Source organism: Pholcus phalangioides, unplaced genomic scaffold (assembly GCF_987345545.1).
Source record: "Pholcus phalangioides strain wild (caught in Gottingen) unplaced genomic scaffold, Ppha-v1.0 ptg000020l_1, whole genome shotgun sequence".
NCBI classification, from domain to species: Eukaryota; Metazoa; Arthropoda; class Arachnida; order Araneae; family Pholcidae; genus Pholcus; species Pholcus phalangioides.
In genome coordinates this window covers 5,955,287-5,982,500 of record NW_028301613.1, presented here as the reverse complement: position 1 = coordinate 5,982,500, position 27,214 = coordinate 5,955,287, and the positions used below count along the sequence as shown (strand labels likewise).

Genomic DNA, 27,214 nt, shown 5'->3' with positions numbered 1-27,214 from the left:
CACAGCTTTTTCATTTCCAATTTCTCATTTTTCCATTCTCCTGAGATGCTCCTATATTCTCAACAGTCTCATGCACTTTCGTTCTGGGAACCTTCACGACTATGTCGTCAATTTGGCAGAAGTTTTAGCCCTGCCATATTCAGTTAATGTACTTTGATGCTCTGTTATGTTTAGCGTCCAAAGTAATGAAAAATTAAAATGGGAATAAATTTATATAAGCACTCTTCAGGTTGCATATTTTTAACGGTACATTGCTCTGCCAGCTGCTGTTTCAAAACAATTTGATCTGTAATTCAAGCTGTGTATGTTCCACAAAGTCATCATATCATTATCAAACACTTTTTCTTCTGAATTAAATTTGAATATTTTGAAGAAAAAATTCTATAAACTAACTCTATTTGCTATTATTACTTGGAATACCGCCTTGTTTCTATCATAGAAAAGTTTTGAAACTTCAAATCATTATTTCTTCAATTACAACTGAAAATACAGTCAGTATAACATCACCCCTGGGGATCTAATAAAAAATGACCTTATAAGCGGGGTGACTTAACGTGTAAATGCAACTTATTGCTAATTATGCTAGAAGGGATAACTTCAAAAACACGTAGGTTTGATGTTAAAAATGTTGAAAGTTATACTAAGGTCTTACTGTAGAAAGAGTTATATTGTTGTAAAATTGGAGGGGGGGTGGTATATGTTGCACATCCTTTATGCTGGTAGCTGGCCAGCATTTTGTTGCAGGAAAAAAGGTTTGATCTGACTGGATTTTCCAGTTTTGCTGTATCTGTTTATTAAAAGTCATTCAATTGCTGCTGATTTTTTTTTTTTTTTGACAGATTCCTAAAATTGTGATGTTTTTTTACTTTTCCCCATTAAAGGTGAAGGAAGTCAACAGCGTCACATGAGCCTTTTATGCATCTTTGTGAATTTTTTCTGTGGAATATACAAAAGGCTCATCATGATGGAAAAATCTGCATCAGGTTAGTGATTCCCTGTGATGAAATTTAGTTTCGATAATACTGCAATGTACATCATGTAATTTTAATGCATCGTATTATTATGCATCCTAGAAAAATTTTAGTTCCAGTTATTTGTAACTTCAAAATTTCTAAGGATTGCTGAATAATCATTGTCACTGTCTTTTGCAGCTGCTGGAGATTCGTTAGTCGACCTAACGTCTTGGGGTGGTGATTGGTTTTTGGATGAAATGTGTGGCATGTGTGCTAACATCACTGAATTTGTGAAACTGCTGTTGAATAGTTGGCCGGTAAGTAAAGTTCAAGAATAGTTATGCAAAGTGAATTACAATTTTGAAACATGTATCAGGAAAATAGAAAAACTGTGTTCACAAGGTTGCTAAATATGAAATTGAATGGTCGTCATATTTTTTGTACATAGCTCAAATTGAGAACCAATAAGACAGGTCTTAATTTTTCTTTTTTCTTAATGCAAAATACATGGAAATGATGAAAACTGTATAGACTTTTCAAATGAGCAACGAGAATCCACGTTGACTGTCTCATAGTACTCTGCAATATTTTGCTTAGAACAGTACAGAAGTGTGTATGACAACACACAAAGTTTTAGTGGTTGAGCAGTTTTTTCCATGTAGAGTACATGTCGATAAATCAACCTGCACTATACAGCAATGCTTGTCAGAAGTACAAAAAATGGTCTGTATAGCATACACTCAACCATGGCCTGTGAGCCAAATTTGACCCTTGGAGCCATCTGGTGTGGGCCACAACCTCAAATTTAGTTTTGTAAAAATGAGCTAAGTGGCACATATTACCAGATCACTTAAGTGGCCTGTGGCATATTCACATTTCAATCAAGTAGTCAGCTGCACATTTCTACATCGCTTAAATGTCCTTTGGCACATTTCCAGATTACTTAAGTGGCCACTGAACAATTCCAATCATTTAAACAGCCTGCTGTACATTCACAGCTCACTTAAATATAAATAGCACACGTCATGTTTTCAAACCAATGAAGTAGCCCCAAAAAAGCTGAGCATCCTTGCCATATAAAATGTGCTTGTTGGAGCCTTTTTTTTTTTTTTTGATGTGCTAACACCTTTCGTATTGTTTCTGTCTTCTGCACAATATTGCATTGTATTTTGTCACAATCACTTTAGCTGTAACCCCTCCCCCTCTTCTCTTTGTTTGGTTTGGAGTAATCAGCTTGAACCTTTCTTTATGTTGTGCCAAATAGAGAAATAATTGATAAACTGCCTTGTTGTATATTCAATGTTTCTATTTACTATAGGCATCAGATCACGAAGCAAAAGTAAAGTTCAATGGAGTTTGTCTATCGTATTGCGTATTCAATTCACTCGAGGTAATTCTTTTTTTCTAGCTTCCTGTTCATTAGTTTTTAATATTAAATAAGCAGTATTTTTTTTCAGTTCCAATTTAATTTTCTTGTTATTCCATTCATATCAGATTGTCAAATCTAATTAAACATTTTCTCCCATGCAGGACCTGAGTCTGAACTTCCAGAATATTATTCTTCACGAGGCGATCATTAGCTCAAATGAACCAACTGTCAAGGATATGATTGCAAAGCTAGATAGGATCATTGCTCGCTGCGGAGTGCCATTGGATCGTTTAATTGCTGAACTAGAAACAAACAACAGAAATATCATTTTGGAAACACAGGCAAGATTATAATGCTTGATGTACCAACTGTGCAGATTAATCATTTCTTTTCTTTAGCATCATAAATAATGAGGCTATTGGAGTGGTATGCAGTGACACCAAAGCTAATAAAAATAATTTGTTCCGGAATTGCATTCCTTAGCCGAAACACATTTTCCAGTAGATTCCTATGGAAATTCTTTAATTGGTTTTGAATGCCGTTTGAAATTAGAAATTAAGTTTTATAAAATGGTAGAAGTGCTATGAAAAAAAATCTGACTGACGATAAGACGAGCGGCTTCACAAGGAAAATTTACAAGTACAAAAATCTGAAGCCATAGCCAGCAAATGCCCAATATCTTGACTGAAAGGAAAAATAAAATAAAGAAGGAAAACCAATTAAAAAAAATCAGTGGAGAAATTTTTTTTTTAAATATATGCAGGATTAGAAATTAATACTACTTTTTAATAATACTACTTTATTAATATTGCTTGGTTTACGAACTTCTAGAAAGGGTTGGGCCGACTCTGAATGACACATCAACGCATGATTGGAAATGCTTTCCTGATGTGGTAGCGTACACAGAAAGCACCGGGAGTGAATTGGCATTTTAATAATAAATGTACATCAACAAAAGTAACGGGAGTCGAAGAAGGCATTCAAAGTGGTGCAAATGTCTCCAAATGCATGGAATTCTGAACATTCTGCTATGTTTCGAACATGTCTGGGACTTCCCTGCAATGCATGCAACCAGCTTCTTGGTACTGTCAACTGGAGATATGATGCACTACTGTCTTGATGTGTTCTCAGTCCGGGGGTGGGGTGGCAGAAGAAGTGATAGAGGCATGATAGCTCTGGCGATCAATCATGCCAATGCACCATATTCTGGGAACTGCCACTCCTGTAAAATGTCATCTACCACATCAGGAAAGCATTTTTAACACAGCATTGTTATGTGAGATTTTGAATCATCTAGGCATACCCTACGTACCCTACCCTTCCTAGAAGTTTGTAAAACCTGGTTCTAAGACATCCTTTATGTTAATGTAATAATATGCACATAAAAATATAGTTCTCATGGCCTAAATTGGCTTTATAGGAAGGTAGAAAGCTAAAAGTCTTTTTGTTTTACACTACATATACAACGCAGCCAGGCTCATAGGTATTTCCCTCTGTGATGGGGTCAGCTCGCTTCTCTGTCTCGTACATACATACCAAAAAGATAAGCTCGTGGAATGGGTCTGCATCAACTTACTTTGAGTCAAAGGTGTATATAACCCGGATCCCCCATCCATGCAAGGTGTAATGATACTGAAAGCTCAGAAACAAATTATTACGACCACAACTTTCCATGAACAAAAAAATTTATTTTATCAACTGTTAAAGTGCTAACTTCTAAATAACTTAATAAATTAAATTAACTAAATAAATAGTCAAAATCAAGTCTGGCAAAAAAAGGTCATACTCATGAACGAGTTCTAATGAAGCTAACATCTGTACCTACAGAGTCATACAGTGATGGTGAGCTCTTGAGTATTTTTCGAAACAACGACCATACACAGAGGACTTAGCCTTAAGGGTGTGTGGTTCTATGGAACCTTGCACTGCCAACAGAGGTCTGTTATACACACAGAGGAACAATACACCCGGTATGAGAAGAAATGCATTCACTCCAGTGGAAGAACCCGTTTAATGACAATAGGAGGGTGAAGCGTTGAAGAGAGATGATTCCCATGCCTGGGACAGGTGATCCAGTCGATAGGAAAACCAGAAGTCGCAACAGTTGAGGAAGTCGCCTGTCAAAGGAAGACTATTGTAGGGGAAAGCAAGCCCATAGAATCAGCATGAGTAAGCTCAAACAACTGATGATTATTCCTTGAGGTTTCAATCAGATTAGTAGATGCCAAATTGGCCCAACTGGCATTGTGCCTTGCACAAGTGAGATGTAGAAGTTGGTGGAAATTCATTGACATCTTATGAAATGAGCAGCTAAACTGGGAAGAAGCGTGAGAGAACATCGGTATACATGAAAGTATAACAGTAGCGCAGTCCAACTTTGGGGACTAGCCATCTAAAAAAAACTAGTTTTAGTGAACAACCAATGAGAATCTTTTTGACTAATTTGCATATACAGTTTTACAGTATATCCTCTATAGCACCCCTGATGTCATGTCAAACCCACTTAGCGCCAGAAACTTTTAGTGAACAAATCTTTCATATATAGAGATTATACAGATTAATTTTTGATTTGATATAATGTCAAACTCATTATAGTGTCACACAAAAAAAAAGTGGTGGCATTACATCGAGGTTTAACTGAGATTGATATTTTCAGAATGTGATGAAAATGCAGTGTTGACTATGATAACAAAATGACGAATTGGCTAGGATCACTTATTTCACTAACCCTAAGAACAATGTTAAAAATGGATATTGCTGTAGAAGTGGCACGAACCAAATAGAGTTGGAGATCTTTTTTTTTTACAGATTTAATTATAAAAATATAAACTTGTGCTGACATAAACCAATTATAGAGATAGGCCCAACCCAGAGGATCCCTAATTATGTTACAGCTCGACCATTCAGTTTGAATAGTCTTAGCATTGAATGTGTATTGAATGCTTTTGGTAATTCCAGGTAGCAGAAGACTGGGTCAATGACATCGTGAAGAAGCTGAAAAATGAATTTGAGTCATTGATGAAGAAAGTGGAGCCTCAGATTTCTGGTACAGTTTTCCACTTTTATAGACACTTTTTGAGTCTAGTCAATTTTCAAATCCTTCATGTTTCAGTGATGTTTAGCATTTTATTTTTTTTTGAACATTTGATTTTATTAGGCATTACTTAATAATTTTATGATAATGACGGTATTCAGATTCAGCTTTGTGTATAAAAACTGTCATTTTATAGGCTATTGGTGTGATTAACGTCTCCCTATAGCTTAACCATTTGAACTGTCATTTTATCTTTCAGATTTGAACCAGGGACAGATGTTGTTGATGGGATTCAACGGTCTCTTCACAAAAGTAGATGCGGAACTGGATGTCTTGTTGTCGTTTCTTGATAGTCAGTCTATCCCTCAATCTTGGAAGAAGCTCGATGTCTTCAGAGACACTGTGGCCTTTGCTGTAAGTTGGTTTTGATTAGTTAAAATTTTGTGGGAATTGCAGAACTGCTTTTAATTCGTTCTTTTTTCTCATGAAGAATGGGTTCACATAAGTTGATAACTCAATCGCGTACCTGATATTAAATGCTAGTTTTTTTTCTTTGATTCAGCCATTCGTCCACAATCACGCTACGAGGAGCATTATGAAAGACATTTATTTCTTGAGGAAGCTCATGGTGATGCAGCAATTCTTCCACCTCTGCCAGGATTATGTCTCAATGCTGCAGTTCTCGAGTCGCCCTGACAAAAGCTGCAATGATATCTATCTCGTGTCCGAATATCATCTGGTGAAGCCTGTGAAAGTTTTCACTGCAGAATATGTGAGACGCATGGTAAGGCATTTTGTCACAAACTTTATCTCTCTCTCCTCAAGCATACTGGCCTCTTATGAAGACTGATTTTTCCTTAGTACTTATTCAGAAATAATTTATTTTTATATGGCCAATGCTCATTATAACGACCATTCTGTTACGACGACTGGTTTGTCGAGTCCTAAATGTTTTCTTTTTTTTTTCATATATATATATATATATATATATATATATATATATATATATAATGGCTACCTGATATAATGTCTATTTTTGAAAGAATGATAGGAGTGTACTGTATTGGCGTGTAATCCTCATCAGGGTTGTGAAATTAATTCCCAGAAACTAATTTTAGCATCTGGGTTTATTAACAGACAAATATTTTCTTGAATGAATGAAAAAAAAATTCACATGTGAGGAAATTAAAGTACAATTGTTCTCGCAGGTATTTTTTAAAATACCTTTACTTTTTTATTTCACGAGCAGGTTTTGGGTTTACCATCCCAAGCACTAGGGTACACAATATGCCTCTTGCTAAGCCACTTGGGTTTCAACTTGAATGCAGAGATAGACCTGCGAGACGTTGGTGTGGAGAATAAGATTTCCATAGAAGACATAGGGAAGAAAGCGGTGGACATCTGTGTAGCTGAAAACTATCTGCAGTCCCAAATATCTGCTGTCAGTGAACAGACCGGAAACTATGAAGGTGCCTGGCGGAAATTTGATACATTCAGGTTAGTAGGACTTGGTACTTCCTATTTATTTTCGGAATTGTGGAATTGGATAATTTTTAATTTTTTTCCCCTCTTGTTTCGACTCCCCTCCCTCCTCAGAGATGAATCCCACAGGTTGAGAATCATTTCCGTAAATGATCATGCTTCTCCTGTTAGAACAATTGCACAATGGCAGTTGTTTTGTTACATTTTGTCAGATATCTGAGCTCGAGTTGGAATATGTTTCCCTTTCCAGAAATGATGCAATATCCAGGGCTCCTACTCGTCCTACTTTTTGGTAAAATGTCCTACTTTTGTCCTACTTTCTAGTTTTTGTCCTACTTTTTTACCAAATCCTATTGGCAAAATTTGTGTAATTGATTTCAATTGAGCAGGAAATCATTAATATATTGCCAAATATTACAAATGTTGGAGAATGCAATTAATGATTCTGCCAAAGCAGAAATTGCATTGTTTTTAAAGTTATTTGGGGGATGTATGTAGACCATTTGGTTGATTAATTTTTCATTTGCTTAATTTGAGGGTTCAACAAGTATAATAGTCATGAAAAACTTCCGTCTGGATGGAAAAAATAATTTTGTATTTATTACTTCATTGTCTTGGACAGTTACTAACGTTCATCATTCAAAATTATGGTGCAAATAAAGGAAACATCAGTTTGCATTACAAAGCAGTTGGATACATAGGCTTGTCCTAGGTTTGGTGATTCTGATGCTACCCAATAGCATTCAGTTGTCTTCTGTATTTTTAAGTATTTTTCTGTATATTTATAAACAATATTCACAATGCTCAGCAAAGAGCTAGAAATGAAAGTGTTCATTTGTCAAAAATGATTACACTGGCATTGAACAGTAAAATGTGAACACCTCCCTTTAAAAAATGATGGACAACACAGTAAAACTACCTGGTTCACCTTGCCTTATTTACATCAGATCTTGTAATTTACATATTTTGCATTATACTTTTGAAAGTGGTCTCAAAGGAGCGTCATTCTTAAAAAATGTACGTCTTCAAAATTTGCTGTGCATTGTCAAAGAGAGTTGACAAACTCTGCACTTTGGAAGACTCCAAAAAATTTAATATATTATGAGAGACAGACAGAAAAGAATTATCTGTGGTTGCTAGCACACTGTTTTGGCCAAAAATTGGTTGTGTAACCAAGTCATTTGTCATTTTGCTTTGGCTTGAGTCAATCTTACAGGATACTGAAATAGTGCTACAAAAAAAAAGTTAATTCAGAATTAAATTTTTTTTTTTAAATTATTTTTCGCAAAAACATTTTTTATAGATTTTTTTCCATTATGCTATGATTATGTTGTCTGAGGGGGTTACCCTCCCCCGTCCTACTTTTCAGTCCTACGTTTTCCTACTTTTTCTCATTTTTTGAGTGGGAGCCCTGAATATCATATGCATATGTCTTCAGAGCTAATCCTGTGTAGGTGATGACTAGGGCTTGCATTTGTATGGCCTCAAGATGGGATGTTGTTGCTGATAGGTTAAAAAACCTGAATTAACCGATCAGCAAAAAAATATTAGCCCTAGTGATAACATATTGCAAAGCTCGCCTTCATAAAGAAATGCTTACTTTGGTGTTTGCCAAAGTTTGCTTTGCTTGTTTTTCTATGGCTTTCAAATTACCTTAATAACTTTGCATTTTGTGTTAATGGTTGTTATCATTACTTATTTCATTTCTTTTTATCATTTGTCGCATTCATCCTTAATTTCAACATATTTTTATTTAATCTTTCCAGACGTTTGGAACAGAACATTGTGGTTTGCAAGAATAGCATCGAGCACATGCAATTGCAGTTGGCCAGATTTCAGTGGCTTAACGAAGATCTTCTTGTACTGGGAAACATAGGACAGAACTTCACAATACCATCCAGAGCATCTGTAATGTCCGATATGCGAAAGGTATGATGACGTATCTCTCATTGCTGTAATTAGAAATGTTTTGAAAATCTTTGAATTAGCACTATGACTAACTACAGAAATATTTTCTATTACAGTGAGTATCCAGTGTACTCCCCAAAATATTTTTAACTCCTTCCTTCCCCCTTTCTCGTATTTTCAAGCCCTTCCAATATTTTCAATGACATCACTTCTTCATGGAAAGAGCTCCATAAACTATGCATGTTATTAATTGTTCATAATCTGAAATGTTAACATTTCCTCTATACATCCGCATACTACTCATCACATCTTCCGTGTCTTTAATTTTTAAAAACACTTAAAAATTTCATGTTATTTTTTCTGATTCCCCCTTCCCATATATATATATCAACTTGATCTATATTGATTATTGTACACATGTAGTATTTGATAAAATTACATTATATGATATGAGTTTAAGGGGTTGTTCGACTGAAAGAGAGTTCAAGCATTTTTTAGTTTTGACATATTTTTACTTACGTAGGGAAAAATATAAATTCCTTATTTGGACGTTTTCATTTTGAAGAACCTCTTGCACCCTCCTCCCCAGCTCATTAGCATGACCCACACTTTGGGAACTACTGCTGTAGGACATACATTGCAGACCCCCTGATGTAGTGATTTGTGCCCGTTCAGTGCTTTGAGGATGCCGTGGGTGGAAAAAGAGAACCATTGAATTAAGAACAAAAAAGGCAAGAATAAAAAGAGAGAAAGTATGAATACATAAGTCTCAGGTCCCCACCCCCCTAAAAGCTAATTTCTATTATTTTTTGTTATTATTATTATTGATTATTCAAGTTTTCAGTAATCTAAGGTAGTTTCTCCTGTTCACCTAAGATTATCGAGGCTCTGCTGTATCAATCTCTGAGATTGGCAGCTAATGTTTGTAAAATTAACATACTTCCCCACACACCAACTCCTGCTATACTGCAATTTATTGCCGTTAACGAGTTGGTTGGGTAATGGAAAGTGCCATCTATCGGTGATCCCCTCAAGCACTTGAGGGAAAATATCTTGTTATCTGCATTCTTCCCCCAGTTCAAGCTTGGAACCTGGCGGCAACCTTGGTAGACGAGCATCTTACCACCATGCCATTCCAGCCAAAATGAACACACATATTGGTCAATATCTTTATCCAAAAACTAAATAAATATATATTAATGGCTCAAATATTTTTTCTTAATTTTTTCAGTTTGCAAACTTTTGATTCTATGTATTAATTATTCAAGGTCAAAACAATAAGCTTGGCATTTAATTTTCATGATGCGCTTACTAGTTTTTTTTTTTTTTTTTCTCTGCCACTTTTTGAAGTGTGGCTTAATTATTATGCCCAACACTCATGATTTTTGTTATTGAATTATCTAAACTTTGAGTTAAGAATTTTTTTCTTACAGATCGTACCAGTTTTAGTTGGATATGAGACTACCATTGGTATCTGTCACGAGAGATATTTGAACCTGACGTCGAGCATAGAACAGCGTCTTAAGTGGGCCATCGGAGCGAATCCCTCCCTCGCGACTGTGCAAGAAGAATTTGAAACAGCTATCAGTAGCAGAACTGCTGCAGTATCAGTGAGTTTACCATTTCAACTAATAATTATATTGAAAGTGTTTTGGGTATTATTTTTTGTAATATGGTGAATTATCATTACTGGTGCCATCGAACTGTACGTCATGCACCTCGGAAACATTTCCCAGGTGATTTTGTAACAAATGGCATGTATCGGTAAACATTTTATATGTTTTTGTGTGACCCAAATATGTTTATGAGTTATATGTGTTTCATGTTTGTAAGTATCATGTTAGAGGTTTGACTGCTCTCTCTGCAGAGAGACTTCTTTAAATAGTAGACCAGCTCACATTAATGCCTTGAGGTTAGAAAAAACTGCAGAAAACCAACTTCAGCAGATCATAATTTTGCACCTGCAGGGATCAGACCTAGGTTCTTGCGATGCAAGTCTTGATGAGATTCTCATTACTGCTGTCACCCAAAGGATGCAGTTTTTTCTCCACTCTAAACAAAGTACATTATTTTAATGGCGCAATATAGTGTAACAAAACTAGGATGAGTCCACTTTGAGGAAAAATATCTGAGTATCGAAGTATCAGTATATGTTTTTATATATATTAATGCTGTTAATGAGAGCGGAACCTGATTAACGTGAAATTAACCCTAATTGATTTTATGAGAAAACAATATAGTGTCTGTCCGTGAGTTGATAGAGCCATCCTACAGTATGGAAAATATTCTTTTCGCATAAATCTTGTTCATGTTATCTGATGAGATGTTTGTACTGAATGATATTCTTAACATTACTGGCATCTTTTTTCTGCCACCTCATTGGACATTTCGCCTGTTGTGGCCTTGTATTTGTATTAATGAATCATAGAGAAATTTAAGAAAAAATAATTGCCCAAACTAACGAGTTAAATAAAACTGGTATGCTGTAATGAGAGTTCACTGTGCCTTCAGTTCAGAAATTTTTAGTTTGTTTTATTTATGGGGAGATATATTTTATGGGATGCATGCTGATATTCTTTGACGATGTTGATGACTGGCAAGATTGAATCTTAAATTTTGTAAGGTGAAAACTGGATATAGTTTCTTTTCCGACCACCTGTAATGTTTATCAGTCATTTTATTTCCATATTTCAGAATGCCAATCAGTTCGCTCGAGACCTGGCGAATATCTGCAATGCCATTCTTCATTTCGAAGCCCTCAGGACCCGCACCACAGAAGCTTTGTCATCAGATAATGCCTTCTTGACTCTGATTGCCAGGTAATAGTGAATTGATAGGCTTACTGAAATTCTCTTGTGATTTTCTATACACTCTCCCTTGAAAATTTGCAGCGGAAGGATTTTTTTTAAATTTGAAAAAAAGTTTTTGAACTGTACAATAAATACTGCGTTATTAATAGCTTTTGTCCTAATCGTTAGGTTAAAAGTAATTTCTTTTTTATGTGATGTATTGTTGATTTTTATAATTTCTGTGCTTGAAATTATAGCTGTAAAGAATCGTGTTTGCTTGCTGAAAATTGTAATAGTCAAGTTTGTGCGGCCGAAGAGCATTTGTTAGAATTAGAGGTTAGTTTTTTGCGTCTTCATTTTTCAAATGGTTTCTCTGCATTGTATTTCATTAGTCAATGTGAGTGTTCGGAAGCTCTTAGATCTTTAGAGTGGTTGTAGGTTTATATTTTTAATACTTATTGTAGTTATTAATTGGAATTTTTTACAGTTCCTTGGTCATATTTAGTAAGATGAGATTCATGCATTGTCGCATGCAGCAAAAAAAATTCTTTTGTGAATAAAACTGATAGTGAGCTGTAGCGTTATCATAGTTTTTATGCTGCCAAGTTTTGAATAATCTTATGTGATGGCCATGTATGTATCGCTAGATTGAATGAATGTTTTTTTTACAGCCTCTCACAGACAATGCAATCACTCCAGCTTGGATAGGAAACGTTATGGAGAAAGTTTCGACATCGTTGAGTAACGCTCGAGAAGAACTGGAGCAAAGGAAGGCTTTCTCTCATTCTTGCTGGGTAGGCATGAATACACACTCCCCCATACCCATCCTATCACCCCGGCAGCTAATGCAACATTAGAACATCCTGCATATAGATATTTCTCACCCCCAATTATTTACAATTGATGCCTTATTCGCTCATTCGCGATACATTATCAACATCCAATATGTGTCGAGCGCAACATTTTGTTGCATCCTGTTATTATTATTACACTATAGCAGGTCTCACGTCCTAATACTTCTCGTAGTTATATGCAATACACCCTTCTAATTGTTCATGGACAGTATTCAATTTCTCAACAGTATGAACATCAATCGACTCTCCTGTCTCATGCCCGTTTGTGAAATCCCACAGAATTTGAAGGCAATGTGGAGACCATAGATCCCGCCAGTTAGTGGAACCTGGGGTTCTTAGAGACATTGGGTGATTTCAAACGAGACTACCTCCTGCCAGTTCATGAAGCTTAATAAGCTTGTAAAGGTAGTTGATATTTGGGCTTTGTCTGTTAATTTTCCTCTGATCACTGCATGCCCCACTAGTAGAAAAGTGTGCCATTTGATTGCTAGTACAGCGTGTACTATCACTTAAGACACAATTCGTGTAAATCAGTGCATTTGGACTATTCTTTGCCCGATGTTCAGTCTTGCCACATTTTCTCGCGATCTCATTCTTTTGACACCTTTTCAGGAGATGTCCATAGCCCCAGCACCGATTCTTGCTGGATAAAGTCAATAATAAAATTATACCAATGCTTTATGGAAGGCCGTTTAAACAGTTTATGTTTAATGCTGGAAATCTATGTTTCTGTCTTGGGAGAGGCAGTACCTCCACACCTGGATATGTAGCAGTAACAAGAAACTTAGCTATCTTTCACTCACAAGTGTTTGACAAACTTAGGAGGGATTGCTAGATAGACGACGAATACTCACTTCAAGGGTGGCAGACAGGAAAACATGAATCCGAAACAAGAATTGTTTTTATTTGAACTGTGCTCTAAATCTCTTAAAATTCCATTACTGCAAGAGCTAGTGTTTTTTTGTTTGTTCTCATTCTCGAGCACATACTCTGAAACACCCATGTCTCAAATTTAATTTGCATTCGTTTATTTTTGCTACCGCTGGGGTCATGTAGGCCTGCCTGTATTGGCAAAGTTAGTTTTTGTCCACCCTGTGACATAATATCAATATGACATTAAACGATATGTGGCCAGTCTAATGTACTGACATTTAAATATATTGTATTTCAGGAATCATTGCACAGCCATGTTAAGCATGTGCATGATTTGCTGTCTGCCCATCACAAACTGATGACAGAAGTGCGGCAGATTCTACGCAATTTGACTAAGGTATGTATTTGTATCTTCACTGTTTATTTGAGATGCAGTGGCACCTCATAATTTGACGCGAATCTTTTGCGGAAGTGGTGTCAAGTCTCAGGACAATATTTTCTATATTTAATCTATGGAAAATCAGTACATTTCAGAAAACACTATTATGTAAATTTTTACTGTTGAGAAATTAGTCAGCTGAGAGCTACAATGTAAAATAATCTGCTTTAGGGCTTTTCTAATGATCTTTTTGATTGTTCATTACAGCAGTGGTTCTCAACCTTTGTAAGCCCGCGGTCTGGTAAATCTCTTTTTTGTAAGAGAAAGGCCCAGTCATACACAAAACTAGCGAGAAATCAGTGGGAAAAATGAAGGTGTGAATCACTCACTGCCCGGTGTGATTAGTGTCAGAGCTCGGTACTGGGCCTCGGCCTAGCAGTTGAGAAACACTGCTTTAGAGAATTACATCAATTAATATGGATATATGCTGCTCGATTGTATGCAATTATACTCAAAAATGCAATTTTTGAGTTGTTGAACTAGCCTGTCGATTAGGATTCATTAATATGTCCTGAAAAGTTGTAATTCTAACTTCACTCTTTGAGTTTTGTGGCAATGGATAATGAAAACATTTTAGCTCCACCTCAATGCATGGATGCCAGAGTTCTGCCACCGGACCCATCTTGTTGCCTTCCAGCACTACTTGAAGCAGCATCGTCACTTCAACCCAGAGAATTAAGTTCCATTTGCCGTACCTGCCAAGTCTCTTGAAATTCTTCATCAGAATTTCTCTCCTCTTCCGTACTCACAAATTTTTATTTTTCCCTGAATTTTGAAGGGAAAAAATCCTTACTTTTGGTGGGGGGGGGGGGGATATTCCTAAACAGTAAATCCTGAAAAACGTTTGCTGCTTGTTTCCCCTCACCCTGAAAAAAATTACACTATATGAGTAATTTAAATTGTCGCCATTGAATCAAATTACAAAGAAATGTTTCATTTTGGCTGGGGGAAAAGACAAAAATCACCAAACATTGAACATCAGCTCAGCCTCTCAACACTTGATTCAGCTAGATTATTTTGTGTAATTGGGATGACTCTCTCTCTATATACATTCTACTAAGTCTGTATGTCCAGTTTTTGAGCCCTCTGATGGTTCTTTTGTTAGCATGATTTTATTTCAGCGTCATTTGATGACTAGTGATTTAACCTACTGTTGTGTGATAATTGTTGATGGCTAAAAACACTCAAAAAGTATACATTAGCGGTTCCCCCCCCCCCTCCTGCAGTGGTTCTAATTGATTCATGGGTACACAAACATCCTTTGTGTTTGTTGGAAAAACCGATTCCCAGTGGTCTATTTCAGAGTTGAAGAATCATTCACACCACTTTACAAATTACTGAATGTGTGAATGTGAACATGCCTTAACATAGTATCTCATGTTTCCAAAGGGGAAAAATCACTACAATTTTGTTTTCTGAAAAATCCCTATTTTGTTTTTAAAAGTCCTTTTTATATTTGTGTTCTTGAATGCATATCAATTCCCAAAGTTGTCAGCTATGTCACTAATGTGCATTGTAAAGAACTTCATGCTGTGGAGTCTGTTCTAATTCGTAATGAAGAACATCGACTGTAGCTCCATTTGTTTGTTTGTATTTTGTGGCAGTGGGATAGTCAATATGAAATAGTTTTGTTCTCCCTATGCAGAGAATTAACTTTGTTCTTCATTCACTAATGCATTTCTGTGTCTCATTTAAATTATATTTTCTTTTGCCTGTAGCATGAAGAACAAGAATACAGACCCGATGCTAAACATAGAGCACCGGTGCACAGTTACATAGCTCTTTTCAAAGAGTTCTCAGAACAGATCCTCACAGTCGTCAATGAGCTCCTTTCCAACAGCAGAGACATCGGAGTCAATCGGCTGAAGGAGATAAAGATGCAGATACCTCACATCTGCGTGTCAGTGTCCGAAGTGTACAACCAATTGCTCACGCTGGCCGGAAGCATCAGCACTCGTTCTCAAGGCTCTCAGGCAGAGAATCAAAGTATGTATCTGATTATAGTGTTGCAGAGTGTTAGTTTCATTTATCATGCATCGTACTGCAGAATTCAAATTTCTTTCGTGATTGTGTTGAGTTCAGTGGAACCTGGATTAACTGGTAGGTAACAAAGTTTTGAGTCTCCTCAGATGGCACGATCTTTGGTTAGTAAAAATGATCCCAGAAAATGTATAAAAAATCAAACTTCAATGAAATAGTTATATCAAAATATTTTCAAATCCTCAATTTTAGGGCCTTACCTGGCATGCGTCAATAAACTGTATTTGTGACCGATCTACCTTAATCCGGTGATGTGTCTTGGTCGATGAAGGCCTACTTATTCAATTGACCTGTAAAGATTTATCCAATGAATTTTTTTTTAAATCCACAGAGAGAAGGAAGAGTGATTCCAACCTGAAGTATGGACTTGTTCTCAACCCACCAGATGGGAGTGGAAGTGCCAATGTCTCTCCTATGCATCACAGCGGTGCATTCCCAAGGACACCAAAACGAAGCAGAATTAAGAAGAAAAGTGTAACCCGTGACCCTCGTACAGGAAAAGGTTATTTTGGCATTGTTTTTGTTTAGTTGTACAACTGATTGGTAATTTAATAATCGGCTGTAATTTATCCTTTTCACTGATGATAGTTAAGTTTCGTGTGTTCTATCCTTTCATCCACAGCCATCCAGGAGCGTAACACCTATGCCACCAACGTATGGAAGCGTGTGAAAATGAAATTAGATGGCAGAGACCCTGATCCAAATAGGAAAGCTACCATCCCAGAGCAGGTATGAATTACAAACTATTATTGAAGCTTACCTGTTTTATCGGAATCACTAAATGATGATTCAGTGTGTGCTGAAGCATCTTATGTAAAGCCTTTATCTTGGAGCTGTGGTTCCCAACCTGTGGCTGTATTCCTAAGAGTGGGTGATGTGCCATTTCGGATATGCAATAAATGTTCGATAATGACAAAACACGAGTGAAATAATTTAAAAAAATACATGGTTAAAATAATTAAAACTCCACTCTTTTGCATATCAGTTTTCTCTTGATTCATATTCACTTTATTTTTTAATCACATTTTAGTCTAATTATAATTTGTAAATTTTTTTTCAGGTCGATTTCATCGTAAGAGAGGCCACCAACATGGAGAACCTCGCCGTTCTTTATGAAGGATGGACTCCCTGGGTTTGAACGTGCTGTCGTAAACCTCCTGTGCGAGGTCGCGTCTCATAATTTCTGCTTTACCAAAATTAAAAGGGGAGGTCAGAATCCTTTCGACTCCCCGAAAAAAAAAATCCCTCCCTCCCCCAAGAAAAAAAAAAAGTTTAAACCAAAATAAAGAAAATGTGTCCAGGTTGGCGCCGTTCGTCCAAAGTCTACTTGTCTCGCTACTTTTTGCTGATGAAATAAATATCGTCCGCTGCAGAGGAACAGCCAGCTAAATAAAAATACATAATAAAAAAAAAGCGAGTCTCATCAGTCATCTACAAATTAAGACATACACAACATCTAGAAGTCGCAAGACGATCGTCGTCAGTCCTGTTGGGGGAAAACCTTTTAAAAAAAAAAGGAAAATATGTCATCATAAATAATATACACTTATCGCTAAACGATCGTCATTATGGACATCTTGTGCTGTTCCGTTGCCATATCTCGATGAAGTGTTTCAAAAAGGAAAAATATCTCATTATGTGGAGAGGAGAGACGATCATGATATATTTAAAAAATATTAGGATTGTGCGACACACAGTTTGACAGAATACTTTCATTGCTTTCTATTTTATGTTTCTTTCATGTTTGTGTTTATTGCTACAAATTAAGAAGAGGTGTTTCTTTTAATTTGAATTAGATGTGTATTTTGTCAATAATTCAATTTTTTTGCACAGGAAAAAAAATGGTATAGAAAGCATCTTTATATTCATTCAGTGCATTAAATGGAATATTTCTGCTTCCGATTCAACTTGAAGTTCGTGCATTGCATGAAAAATTTGTAATTTTATTTATCGCTATTTAAAATGCCTTCGAGAAGGCATTTGTTGGATTATGATGTTAATTTTCCGTTCAATCATGATATGTAGCAACTAAGTACGCTTCTTTTTTGTTATCTTGCACACTACTGATTATTAAATGAATGGGTATTCTGTCTTTCTGTGTTAATCAGATCGGAGCAGCACCATAACAACAACATTGTAGCGAAACTGTTTGCAGAAGAAAAAAAAAAAAGTAACAAACTGTGTTCAGTTTTCAAAGAAGATGAAAAATATAAACGAGTGAAAACTTTTACCAGCTTTGCGCAAAAAAAAAAAAGTATGGAAGTAAACAAAGTTATGAATGAAGAGTTGTTTTTCCAAACGGAACTGTTGTGAAAGTCGCAAGTTTTCTATCTATTTGCGTGATTTCTTGTCTTTGTCGTTGCTTTTGAGTTTTTGCTTGTGTATTCTCTCGTACCATTGTATATGCATATTTTTCTTTTCGATATTCACCAATATTTTCCACTTTATCTTTTTAACTTTCCGAGTCTGGATTATATTGTTTTTTTTTTTTTTTCATTATTGTCAAGCATACTCTCTTTCTCAATTTTTCTATGCATATCTGTAGTTTTAACATATTTTTGGGGTATGAAATTGATGTGAAGTACGGTCGTTGTTTGAAATTTTGCTAGAACGAATGTATTAAATGACGCTGGAATACATCTGGATGATTTGTAACGTGCTTTTGTCTAAGAGACAAGTTGATAAAATGCTGTTGAATTTTTTTTTTCTTCATTTTTTTAAAATTGTTATAAACGTGTTTTTTCTTGAAGTACGTCAAATGAGTTTTGTTTTAGAACTGATTGAGATGTTTGTGCACAGGGTTTTTTTAAATCTGAAATTGAATTAAAGAAGAAAGAACACTTATTTTTGGCTCGACTCGTTGATTGGTGAAATGAGTATTTGTGTCGAATGTTTCTACATGGAAATCTACATTATTGTTTCGATTTTGAATTCATTTACAAATGATAGATTGTTCTTGATAGTAAAAGATTAACCCTTTATGTGTGAGATGACCAATCAACCAACGTTTTCAATTACGTCAGAATACTAATGATAAGAAATACCTAATAATTAGGGCTCGGATTTTTATGACGTCTCATGTTTTGGGCATTTTCGAGCTATCAGTCCTATATAAGAAATTTTCAAATAGATAATTTTCTCTTTCCTCACTGAAAATTATAATCTCTAGCATTTTTCAATTCTTTTTCCCTCATCGCGAAGGTTTATTGTAACCCCATAAAGCAAAGTTGTGTGTTCTCCCCTCCAGTTGTCCGACCACCATCGTGATATGTAGATGAGACAATAACAATGTGCAGCTGAGATAACGAAGGTGGCTCTCCTGAGCTCCCCCCCCCCCCGTTCTCCACAACATCCCCCTTCATACACACACATATAGCTTATTTTTCTCAGAACTATGATCCTTGTATTATACATATACTGTACATAGTGAGGACGAGAACAAGTGTAAAAAGAACTAAAAAACAAGTTTATAGGTGAGGGCGAAAAAAAACAAGGTGCTGTACCTGTACTCTTATCCGATATATATATCTGTACTCTTCCTCTTCCACCCTTATTCCTTTTTTTAAACGTAGAACAGGGCTAACACATTTATCGTCTATGTGTCTGATAAAGATTATTCAGATTTATCGCCAACAGCTTCACTATGTACAGTCCACGTCCTAACTTGCGGCTCTGCTGATGACAGCCTTCGCAGGATTCAAAGCTAAAAACCATGTGGGAGTTTGAAAACTCATAAAAAAAAACTGTTTTTCTAACTAAATATCGAAAAATAATTTGACTTCATTCATTATGGAAATTGAAACACGTACTAACAAAAAAACAAGATTGTCCCCGGAAAACGGTACAGCCAACACGAATGGCTCGCAGCAACCGTTGAGCAGTTGGTAGGACGACACAGAATCGAAAGGTTCGCGAGTTCAAATTCTGCCCGAAACTCTATTTCCCCCCCCCCCCTATACTTTACTTCGGTCCAGGGCCGGATTAAGCAAAATAAGCATGTGCTTAGAGCATCAAGAGAAAAGGAGCACCACAAAAAGTTGAGAGTTTTTTCCCAGCATCCGGCAGAAAATTTTCGATTGATTCTATAGTTGAAGATATTCGTCAAAAAGGATGGCACAAATACAAAAAAAAACCTGATAATATAGCAAACTAGAGATCACGTTAATGCTGAGTTTTTGGAATGAGATCTCGTGCAATTTCTATAAAGTTAGCTTGAGCCATTTTAAGAGCATCGTGGGGGGCCCTTAGACAAACTGATTTTTCTGAGGGGTCCTCTCAACCAGCTAAAAATTCCTGTCTACCGATGTGCATCATGGCCCTCACATCCTAGAGCAGGGCCCCTAGGCTGGGATCGTTTGCGGGCCCCCTTTATGATGAATTTATAGCGTGAAAAAGCAAAAAAATGAAAATCGCCCAGGGCTGGAGCCTTGTCAGCCCACCCCTTGTGGGGCCATGATGTGCATACTGACTCTCACAAATTGTAAACAGATCTACTTCTCACGAGGTCCTCGGGTTGTGTCCGGGTGAGACCCACGCATTAATAAAACAAATCATCATTCCCAACCAATATGATCAATACAAAAATGGCATATTTAAGAGTAAGAGAAGTTCTATAGAATCAGGACGTGAAGTTAAAAATGCTGAAATCTTTGCGTCATTAGCATGGTCACTGCATGGTTTCATAGTTGAAAAGGTAATTTTAATTGTTGATTTGAAGAGTAAAAGTCAAGTTGGCTTCGTTGAAAAAACGTGAAAAACCGGGACATTTCTGCAAAAAAGTAGGGGCAGCCAGAAAAAACCGGGACTGTCTCAGCAAATACGGGACGTATGGTCATTCTATGGATACCGGTGGTGGCTATATCCGTCATGACCTTCGTGGTCACTTTCTTCAGACTGGTTTTTTTTTTTTGAAATCCCCCGTTTGGAGGGCTTTGTTATGGAGGAGTTTCTGGACACAACGTGGCGATCGCCCCTCCCAAGAACCGAATAATATGGGGAAAATTTGCCTATCTCATAAAATTCGAGATAATCCGACTCATCGTTCTGAATCCGCCTGACGGATCTCGGCTCAATCGCAGCTGAATGTTTTATATGGCTCTGTTCTATTCACATTCTCTTTATTCTTCAATTTATGCCTGAAGGACATTTGCTCCTCACTTGGGGTCCCGTTCTTGGAGCTTCCCGCATTTTCCGATAGGCGGTTTCGTTGGGAGGGGATCCATCTAAATAGGCGGGGTGGTGGGAGGTTTACGATAGGCTTAGGTCAGGTTTTTACTCCGAGACCATGTAGTCGGGAATGCGGGTTAGTTAATGATAATCACAACAGTACTGACGGGGAATTGCCCACCTCTGACTTGGATGGCTTCTCGATTGACACTAAATCACCGGGCAAATTAAAATGTGTGCTAATAAATGCCAGGAGCTTGGGTAATAAGAAAGATTTTTTAGAAACTATGATAGTTGTTGAGGGCCATTACAGAATCTTGGGCGAAAGATGGGGATGTGAATCTTTCTTACACATCTCAGGATACGATACTTTCTGAGAAATACATCTGATAGGAAAGAGAGTAGAGTGTTGATATAAAATCATGTTTGAAGGCTAGAGAGTGTAACCTGCGGAGAAGTGATATTGAAATTATATGGGTTGAGCTTGAGAACAAAAGACGTCATAAACTTATTGTTGGGGTTTGCTACAATCCACCGAATAGGGATCGGTGACATCGCCACACTACGCAATTTGGTGACTACATCGCCAAATTGCATCAGCGTAAGAGAGTTGTAATACTTGGGGATTTCAATTACCCGGGTATAGATTGGGAGAATGTTTCAGCTGGAGATCAATATGAAAGGGACTTTCTGAAGTTGGTGATCGATAATTTTTTTGTATCAGTATGTATCAGAAGCCACTAGGGGTACTGCTATTTTAGATTTGGTTCTTAATAGTTCTGAGGATCTTGTTAAACATGTTTCGGTGGGGGACGAGTTTTCTTCCATTGTGTCGTCAGTTTTCACTGTAACTTTTCTTCGGGCAAGGTTGATAACAAAAGACTGATTCCTTGTTTTCGGAGAACTAACTTGGATGTTTTGGAAGGAAGGTTAGCGGAAGTTTTCAAAGACCAGTTGGAATCACTCAGGGTGGTAAGTCAATGGAAAGAATTTAGTATGAAGCTGTCCTCTGTTTTGCATGACGTCATACATTTTGTTCGAAAAAAGCGTGTTTGTACATCGCACCCTCTATGGTTCACGGATAGCGTGCGTAACCTTTATCTTGAAAAGGAAACAGCATTCAATGAATATAAAAGTGGACGAGGTGACATATCATTGTTTACTGATAAAAGAAGAGCGCTGAAAAAAGTGATAAGGGATATTAAAAAGGAAGTTGAATCTAGGTTGGCAGATAACATTGGTTCTGACCCGAAATCACTTTTTAGATACGTCAATAATGGATGTAAGGGGACAGTTGGCCCCCTGTCGATAGGGGGGGGGGGTCTAGGTTAGAGAGCAATGTAGGCATGTGTAATGTTTTCAATTACTTTTTTGCGTCGGTTTTTAATGGAGCTAATGATATTCAATATATACGGGTGTTGCATGTGGTAATAAAATCCTCAACGATATTCAAGTGGAGGAGGTGGAGGTCCTAAATCTTCTAAAAAATTTATGTGCAAGCAAAGCACCAGGACCAGACGATATCTATCCCAGGGTCGTCAGGGAATGTGCTAATGAATTGTTGGGGCCAGTCGCACAGATATACAGGAGTAGTGTTGCTGAGGGTATCGTCCCGAGGGATTGGAAACTTGCTAATGTTGTTCCGATATTTAAGAAGGGTAAATTCGCAGATAACGTGAAGCTGATGGGGGGGGGGCGGAAATCGGGAATCAAAGCGATAGGAAGTTGCTCCAGACCAACTTAAACAGGATTTCAGCATGGACAAAATGAATGATCGGTCATTATGGTTCGAACAACCCACGTTTCTCTTACGAGTTGAATGGCGTCACTATCCCGGATGCAACTAGGGTCACCGATTTGGGAATTCTCATGGACGAGCGGCTTAGGTTTTCTGAACATTGTTCAGCGGTGGTCAAGAAATCGAATAGAATGCTTGGTCTCATTTTCAAAAAGGTCTCTTCGCGTTCTCCTAAAGTAATTCTTCCGCTTTTCCGAGGCTTAGTTTGTCCTGGACTGGAGTATGCTGTAAGGTTTTGGAGACCATACCTACAGAGGGACATTGACTTGGTTGAAGGGGTGCAGAGAAGAGCTACGCGTGCCCTTATTGGCACACGAGGTTCGAGTTATGCAAACATCAAACATGGCCACCGCGCTCTGTCCCTTGTGGGATATAAGCAGGCTACCTTGCGGCTGGGCGATGCTGGGGCTTGAGTTATGAAGAGAGACTTCATTTTTCGAATATGTTTACATTGGATGAACACAGGTGTGGGGGAGACATGATCGAAGTGTTCAAAATTTTCATCGGGATGGATAGGACGGTACACCGTCAATTTTTACAAGGGGACACCAGTATCGATTGGTTAGGGCCAATGCGAGGTTATGGTGTCGCAGGGAATTTTTCTCTAATAGGGTTGTTAATAAATGGAATAATAGCTTACCCCCGGAGGTAGTAAATTGTAACACAATTGACACGTTCAAAAAAAAATATGCTAGGGTAAATCGAAAAGCTATCCATACTTAGAATAAGACAACCGTAAGTGTTCTTATGGGGCATTGTATAATATTTCATCACGTATATATATTGTTTGTAATTGTGTTTTTACTCGAGTTGCTATTTTTTGAAATATATGACGTCCATATTTGTTATAGGCATCTTCTTCTCAGCCACCTCGTTGGGCATTTTGCCTGTTGTGGCGTTGTATTTGAAGACGTCTATCTTCACTCCATCCGAATCTGAAGAGGCCTGCCTTCACTCCATCTGCAGCAGTGCCGTCTCAACGCATGGGCCCGGGGGCCTCAGAAAAACGAGAATTAGTTGAATTTTTCGAGAATTGGCCAGGTAGGGCCTCAGAAAAATCACTTGGCCCGGGCCTCTTAAGGCGGCCCTAAGCTGAAGTGTTGTCTCCATTAAAATTAATTTTTAGCCTTTTGGTTATTTTTGTTTTGACTATGATGATGACTGACTGATGATAACAAGAAAGCTCTCTTATGTCGTGCGCTCTAAAGCTATCAAACGAAAAGAAACCAAATAACAAACCCCCCCAAATCGTTACCCTGATTGTGGTGTTGGTTTATGCCCGGTTCCGTGTTTTGGAATACACACAATCTTAATACTACAGTAAGACATCGAAAACATTTTTTTAAATATTTTATACCTTATAATTAATGATATTCAAGAAGAAAATATTCTATTTACCTAATTTTAATACATCGCTTTTAACATGAATTACAGAGAAATATTTTCCTGCATTTATTTTGAACTTGAGCAATTCATGCTGTCATTGCATTTACATAATTAAGAATTCAATATTTCTATTTACAACACTAATTAGTAATTACTCTTATTATTTTCTTATGACGATTTTAAATGTACGGCAAAGAACACAATAAACTCAGTTTTGATGTTTTCATAAAAATTCAATCAAAAAAATTATTATAACAGCTTCAAACTTCCAAGAAAGGGGAAAAAAAGCACGCACATCTCAGAAAAAAGGGGGAAAGCACGGTCGGTAGCAATCGAAAAAGTTAATTGTACAGTTGATTGGTTAATTGGAATAAATAATTTCCTCACAATACACACAGGACAATAGAATTACAACGAAAATGAATTAGTCGCGTAAATTTTCTAATGAAACTCCGTGACGACCAGAAAGAACAGAACATGTTTTTAAATGACACGGGAATAGGTTGTCGCGATTAACCGAACATGTCACAGATTTTTTATTTCCGGTATGAGTCCTAGTATTATGCCTAGTGAAATATAATCCGTCGTGAATGACCTCGAATGAATCCTCTTGTGGATCTCCAAAGAAGACGCATAGGAGAATTTTTGATCGCAAACGTCACACTCAAAGGGTTTTTCGCCAACGTGAACGTTCTTGTGGCTGATCAGACTTGACCTAACTGTAAACATTTTGGAGCAGATGTCACATTCATAGAGTCTCTCACCAGTGTGAATTCTTTTGTGAATGTTTAGACCGCTATTAAATGCAAATCTTTTGGCGCAAACATCACACTCGTGGGCATTTTCACCAGTGTGAATTGTTTTGTGATTGATCAGGCCACTCTTCTGTGAAAAACTTCTGTTGCAAAATTCGCATCCATATGGTTTTTCACCTGTGTGTATCCTTCTGTGGGTGATCAAGTTACTCTTCTGCGAAAATAGTTTGTTGCAAAATTCGCATACGTAAGGTTTTTCACCTGAGTGAATTGTTTTATGATTGTTCAAGCCACTCTTTTGGGAAAAAGTTTTGTTACAAAATTCGCATCCGTAGGGTTTTTCTCCTGTGTGGATCCTTTCGTGAGTTATCAAGTTACTCTTCTGCGAAAAAGTTTTGTTGCAAACGCCACACTCATATGCCTTTTCACCAGTGTGAACTTTTTTGTGATTGATCAGGCCACTCTTTTGTGAAAAGGTTTTGTTGCAAAATTCGCATCCGTAGGGTTTTTCCCCCAGTGTGAATTGTTTTGTGATTGATCAGGCCACTCATCTGTGAATAAGTTTTGCTGCAAAATTCGCATCCGTAGGGTTTTTCACCAGAGTGGATCCTTTTGTGGGTGATCAAGCTGTTCTTCAGTGAAAACCTTTTCTTGCAAAATTCACATTCGTATGGTTTTTCTCCATTGTGAATCCTTTTATGAATGCCTAGAAGAGTTTTAAATGCAAATCTTTTAGCACAAATGTCACATTGATAGGCTTTTTCACCAAGGTGAATCACTCTGTGATAGTTCAGGCCACTCTGCTGTGAAAAAGTTTTGTTGCAAAGTTCGCATCCATATGGTTTTTCACCAGTATGTATCCTTCTGTGGGTGATCAAGTTACTCTTCTGCGAAAACAGTTTGTTGCAAAATTCGCATACGTAAGGTTTTTCACCTGAATGAATTGTTTTATGATTGTTCAAGCCACTCTTTTGGGAAAAGGTTTTGTTACAAAATTCGCATCCGTAGGGTTTTTCTCTATTGTGAATCCTTTTATGAATGCCCAGAAGAGTTTTAAACGCAAAACTTTTAGCACAAATGTCACATTCAAAGGCTTTTTCACCAGTGTGAATCACTCTGTGATAGTTCAGGCCACTCTTCTGTGAAAAAGTTTTGTTGCAAAGTTCGCATCCGTAGGGTTTTTCACCAGAATGGATTCTTTTGTGTGTGATCAAGTTGCCCTTACTAGAAAACAGTTTGTTGCAGATACTGCATTCGTATAATTTTCCGCCAGTGTGAACGCTTCTGTGATGGGAAAGAACTGATCTAACTGCAAATTTCTTAAGGCAAATGTCACATTCAAATGGCTTTTCCCTAGTGTGAACTCTCAAATGCTGATTTAGAAAACACTTGTAACGAAAAGCTTTACCGCAAAAAACACATTTGTGAGGTTTTTCTCCAGTGCGAATGGAACTTCCATCTTCTGTTGATTTCCGGTGTTTCAAGTCACTCATGTTTAATTGTATTTCTCGACGTTTCTTTACAATAACAGATTCTCGTCTCCGCCGTCTACAATATTCACATGAGATTCGCACGAAGACAACGTCGCCACATATGAAACTCCACTGAAGTCGTTTCCATCCGAATCATTGCAAAGACGTGTTACCATCTTGTAGTGATTGATCTCTGGTTAGTTTTCGTTGAAGCCGAATAGTGAATTCTGATTTGAAGACTTAACACGAACAATCGCGAAACTTACTTCATAACCGTCATCGCCTCGTTCCTGTATTAAGATGAATCCTATTGTTACGGGTATTCATTTCTCCTTATTATCTCCCCAGGGAAACCAAACGCTGACGAAGATCCTGAATGTAGTACCTGTGTAAATGAAAAAAAAAAACATTCATAACAGGAGAATTATTCGTTTTATCATCTCTATACAACTGTTTCTTCTGTTTTTTCCTTAAACTCCCAAGGAAAGGGTCCAAAGGTAAAGTCTTCAAAAGTTTTGAAAAAAAAACTACCCCACTGATTATACTCATTTAAATGTGCTCAAGAAATATATAAATATCCGGTGGAATTATAATGGATCGCTCTTGTATATACACTGAAGAGCCAAAAAAAACTGGTACACCTGCCTAATATCGTGTAGGGTCCCCGCGAGCAGGCAGAAGTGCCGCAACACGACGTGGCATGGACTCGACTAATGTCTGAAGTAGTGCTGGAGGTAATTGACACCATGAATCGTGCAGGGCTGTCCATAAATTCGTAGGAGTAAGAGGGGGGTGGAGATCTCTTCTGAACAGCACGTTGCAAGGCATCCCAGATATGTTCAATAATGTTCATGTCTGGGGATTTTGGTGGCCAGCGGAAGTGTCTAAAGTCAGAA

The 27,214-nt window shown here is 37.3% G+C and overlaps 2 protein-coding genes across 3 annotated transcripts in view; one reads left to right on the top strand and one right to left on the bottom strand.

Annotated features, from left to right (window-relative positions):
* Window positions 1–18,585, top strand: part of nonC (serine/threonine-protein kinase Smg1) — a 103,890-nt gene extending 85,305 nt beyond the window's left edge. For both annotated transcript variants that reach the window (XM_089248746.1, XM_089248745.1), the window contains 18 exons: window positions 882–983; window positions 1,152–1,270; window positions 2,272–2,343; window positions 2,484–2,663; window positions 5,281–5,368; window positions 5,616–5,770; window positions 5,919–6,140; window positions 6,606–6,853; window positions 8,605–8,767; window positions 10,180–10,356; window positions 11,441–11,565; window positions 11,793–11,871; window positions 12,207–12,329; window positions 13,561–13,659; window positions 15,420–15,687; window positions 16,073–16,243; window positions 16,364–16,470; window positions 16,802–18,585. In XM_089248746.1, the coding sequence (XP_089104872.1) occupies window positions 882–983; window positions 1,152–1,270; window positions 2,272–2,343; window positions 2,484–2,663; window positions 5,281–5,368; window positions 5,616–5,770; window positions 5,919–6,140; window positions 6,606–6,853; window positions 8,605–8,767; window positions 10,180–10,356; window positions 11,441–11,565; window positions 11,793–11,871; window positions 12,207–12,329; window positions 13,561–13,659; window positions 15,420–15,687; window positions 16,073–16,243; window positions 16,364–16,470; window positions 16,802–16,879 (2,576 nt within the window). In that variant the 3' untranslated portion in view covers window positions 16,880–18,585. The remainder of the gene's footprint in view (window positions 1–881; window positions 984–1,151; window positions 1,271–2,271; window positions 2,344–2,483; window positions 2,664–5,280; window positions 5,369–5,615; window positions 5,771–5,918; window positions 6,141–6,605; window positions 6,854–8,604; window positions 8,768–10,179; window positions 10,357–11,440; window positions 11,566–11,792; window positions 11,872–12,206; window positions 12,330–13,560; window positions 13,660–15,419; window positions 15,688–16,072; window positions 16,244–16,363; window positions 16,471–16,801) is intronic.
* Window positions 18,586–25,181: 6,596 nt separating this feature from the next.
* On the bottom strand, window positions 25,182–26,424 carry LOC149070854 (uncharacterized). Its single transcript, XM_089248476.1, has one exon. The coding sequence runs from the start codon at window positions 26,337–26,339 to the stop codon at window positions 25,272–25,274; it is 1,068 nt and encodes a 355-aa protein (XP_089104602.1). The 5' UTR covers window positions 26,340–26,424; the 3' UTR covers window positions 25,182–25,271.
* Between the last annotated feature and the right edge of the window lie 790 nt (window positions 26,425–27,214).

Coding starts and splice junctions, on each gene's coding strand:
- LOC149070854 (XM_089248476.1), bottom strand. CDS start 26,339: ATGAGTGACTTGAAACACCGGAAATCAACAGAAGATGGAAGTTCCATT.